Source organism: Branchiostoma belcheri, unplaced genomic scaffold, assembly GCF_001625305.1.
Source record: "Branchiostoma belcheri isolate BF01 breed outbred unplaced genomic scaffold, Haploidv18h27 scaffold151, whole genome shotgun sequence".
Taxonomy (NCBI): Eukaryota; Metazoa; Chordata; class Leptocardii; order Amphioxiformes; family Branchiostomatidae; genus Branchiostoma; species Branchiostoma belcheri.
The window spans coordinates 429894-433304 of NW_017802947.1; the positions used below are offsets into that span (position 1 = coordinate 429894).

At 41.5% G+C, this 3411-nt stretch overlaps 1 protein-coding gene across 1 annotated transcript in view; it reads right to left on the reverse strand.

The window, feature by feature from the left end:
• The window catches only part of LOC109465489 (dimethylaniline monooxygenase [N-oxide-forming] 5-like), a 6055-nt gene extending 3610 nt beyond the window's left edge, over positions 1-2445 (reverse strand). The window contains exons 1-4 of the mRNA XM_019762841.1: positions 2117-2445; positions 914-995; positions 480-607; positions 186-294 (exon numbers count right to left, since the gene is read on the reverse strand). Coding sequence (XP_019618400.1) covers positions 186-294; positions 480-607; positions 914-995; positions 2117-2430 — 633 coding nt within the window. The 5' untranslated portion in view covers positions 2431-2445. The remainder of the gene's footprint in view (positions 1-185; positions 295-479; positions 608-913; positions 996-2116) is intronic.
• Positions 2446-3411: the final 966 nt, after the last annotated feature.

Below are 3411 nucleotides of genomic sequence, written 5' to 3' on the forward strand. Positions count from 1 at the left end.
AAAATTGTACAGATATACATGGGGATTTTAGTTACTTTAGGAACGAAAAGTCTTGATTTAGTACACAATCTGTTAATTTGTTTGAAGAATTGTAAAATATGCTGCTAAAAGTGCAAGCTACATGTTTAATAACGCTTCATTATGGTCTTTTGTGGTTAACAGCATGGAAAGCTTCAGTGTCATACCTGACTAGTGTGCTGACTGAGTTCCACGGCGATGTCTCCACCGGAGTTGCCGATCCCGATGACGATTACTCGCTTGTTCTCGTAGCCCCTGAAGTCCTTGTAGTCAATACTGGTAGAAGAAACGTGACGCAGCATTAGAGATCGGCTAGTGGTTTAGTGTAGCTCCCTTTAGAATCGCAAGGGGAAGTATATCTTACATAATCTGCCTTTTCAATATAGATTACCTTGATTATGAAATAAGGTTCATAGTTTGCCAATGTGAAAGAAGTAAATGTCAGCTGCAGCCTAGGGTACCTGTGCATAGTCTTCCCCTGGAAGTCGTCAATCCCTGGGAAGCTGTCCCTGGGGTAATGTGGGTACACATGGTGGCCTGTACACACCATCACTGCATCGTACACTTCAGTCTTGCTCTCATTCTTCTCCTGAAAAGCTACATCAACCATTCATCAAGGGCGAGGCATATGTTTGGATAAACTTTATTCAATTCAAAATGACTTGAATACTAATAATGTCGATGTCCTGCCTGTACAATACTGAGGATTTAACAAACGTCAAAGATACACGTAGTTTGACAATCCATGAGCGGTTGAAAGTGTAATTTGCGATCAAAAAAAAAACAACAGATATTTTCTTTGTTGTGATTGTGATGGTATTATCAAACATCATTTTTATTTAGCGGCTGACAGCGGGATTTACATCTTTACAATGGTCATGCGTCCAAAACGTACCTCATCAGTATAGGTGATGTCCCACTGTCCGGTTTCTGCAAAGTCCTCCCTAGGTTTTACATTATCAACTCTCTGCCGAAATCTAGAGATGACATAGATGTTGAGATTTAATACACCTGCGTGAAGACTCACGTCACACTTTTACGAACATTAACCTCTCGAATACTAGCCGAAAGTTCCACAACCATGGTTAGGAGTAGGTTAGTTAAGGGTTAATAACCCGCCTTGAGGTGTATACGATGTCATATTCATGGTCGGTTCCTATAACCACCGAATGAACGACCGAGTCCGCGGAGTATACACCGAAGGAAAGCGGGTCATTAACGTTATTATCATATAGACATTGTCACATATGCATGTACATCAAGCTGACACATAAGGGAAACAACTCCTGTGTCACATGTAAATCTTTTAATCTTGCATTGAAGTGAATTCTCATCAATTATTTAAAGCTGAAAGTCCTTGCAGGTACGAACTGGATTTACCGCTGAAGTTTCCTCAACTGTTTCTCCACCACTATTGTCCACATCCATCTCTGCGGTTACATTGCTTCTACTTCATGTGACGACAACTCGGCGATTTCGAGGCGAAATTGCAGTCCTTCATCCATTTTATGCTAGCAGTAAATTAGCAACGTGACCAAAGACGGTCGAGCGACCCAAATGGCGGCTGTTTTGAATTCGAGGGCTGTACCAAGTGTAGAATAGCAGGGTCAAGTCAAGGACATTATACACAGATAATGTCTGTGCATAATGTCCTTGGTCAAGTCAAGAGTAATCTTTATGAATAATGCTTTTTTCCTGAATCTACCGCTGATTTTAATTGTATATAGTTTTATCATAACTGACTTCATTTACTACTCTACATAAACAAGTCTGAGTATATCAGAAAGGTCTTTACAATTAGAAGTAGGTTATGAGAAAACACCACCCTGTCAAGTAATGGTAACGTCTACTTCCGTAATGGAGTCCGGACCTACTTCCGTTATAGCCTCGGACCCGCAGGTCCGTATATCGGATATTAACAACCTGGTTTATGGGGGAAACGGAGCCCTCTGATTGGCCGACGCCATCTGGCTGTATGATTATAAATTTTAAACGTATATAAATGTGCAATAAGAACGAAGTTGTGATCGATTGGCAGACCTCAATATCCTCAGCTTTCCGCCTGAGTGTATTTGGCTAGAATTATGGGATATCTCACCTGATGTGTTTGCTGAGTCCGAAGTTGTCTGCGTACAGTCTGAAGTACTTGATGACCCAGGAGTGGTGCATGAAGTTTGGGTACTCCTTGGGGATGGGGAAGTCACTGAAGCCTATCATCTCCTTACTGTTTATTGTGACCGTGGAGCGAAAAACACTGCCGAATCCGGGCAGGGCTTCTTCCTTGAAGTTCCAGAGTCCGCCGATGTCGGTTCCCTTCTCGAAGCAGACGGGCTGCAGCCCCTCGTCCAGGCAGCACTTGATGGCCGTCAGCCCGCTCGCACCCGCGCCGATCACCGCCACTTTCTTCGCCATTTCTAACACTTTTGCTTAACAATAGGCGTGGAATGTTGCCTCCAGCAAGGAGCTTACCAGCTGATTAGATTACTGCCGGACGCTTTGAGTGACACCCACCACTCTTCTTTAGCAGAAATAATCAACGCTTAAATCTATGAGCAACTGGAAAAACCGGTGAAACATGACAATATGACTCGTAAGTGTCATTGGTATGTAAATCAAGCCAAGTGTATGATAAAGAGTAGAACTGTCACTATCCCTTTTATTTGATGTTCCCATGTACTTTAACAGTTCTACGCGGGTTCTAATATATAATGTATGGTGTGACATTGTTTTTATTAGGAATCACTGGCTGGTAAAATTGCATACACATAAATATGTAATAAAGGGGAAGGCTGCGTCAAAGTATAGTAGGGACATCATCCCTTGATAGCTTTAAACAACATTTACAGCTAGAGGTGCCGGTGCGTGCTGGTATGTTATGCCGAGGGGTGATTAAATCGGCTATACGTAAAGTACTGATCGCGTACGGTGATTGTGTTTCTTTCCAGCTTGCTTATGGTTCTTATCGAGCAAATTGCCACATTATTATGAAATCATAACTTCTCGTTATTCCATTGTATTTGCTAGAGTCTTTTGAGAGTCAAAACATATCAGATATTGCAAATATTACCGTCATATCAAGACTTCTGCTTTTAGCAATATTGAAAGTGATTCTACCATAAAAGCACAGAGAAATATTTCCAACGCCAACATATGTCATTGTTTTAAAGCTTGAATGAAAAATGTGGCCATATCAGGTGCACTTTTGTCAAACAGCAATGCTAACACTTAGTGATAGTATAGTATTGATTTGTTTGTTTGTTTGTTTGTTTGTTTGTTTAAATATTGGTGTTTTACTGGCCGGTTTTATATCCATCTAAAACAGTTTGAAAAGAATGGCCACGACTAGAACCAACAGGATGAGAAGCTTAAGGATTCCTGGCATTCCGCGCCTCC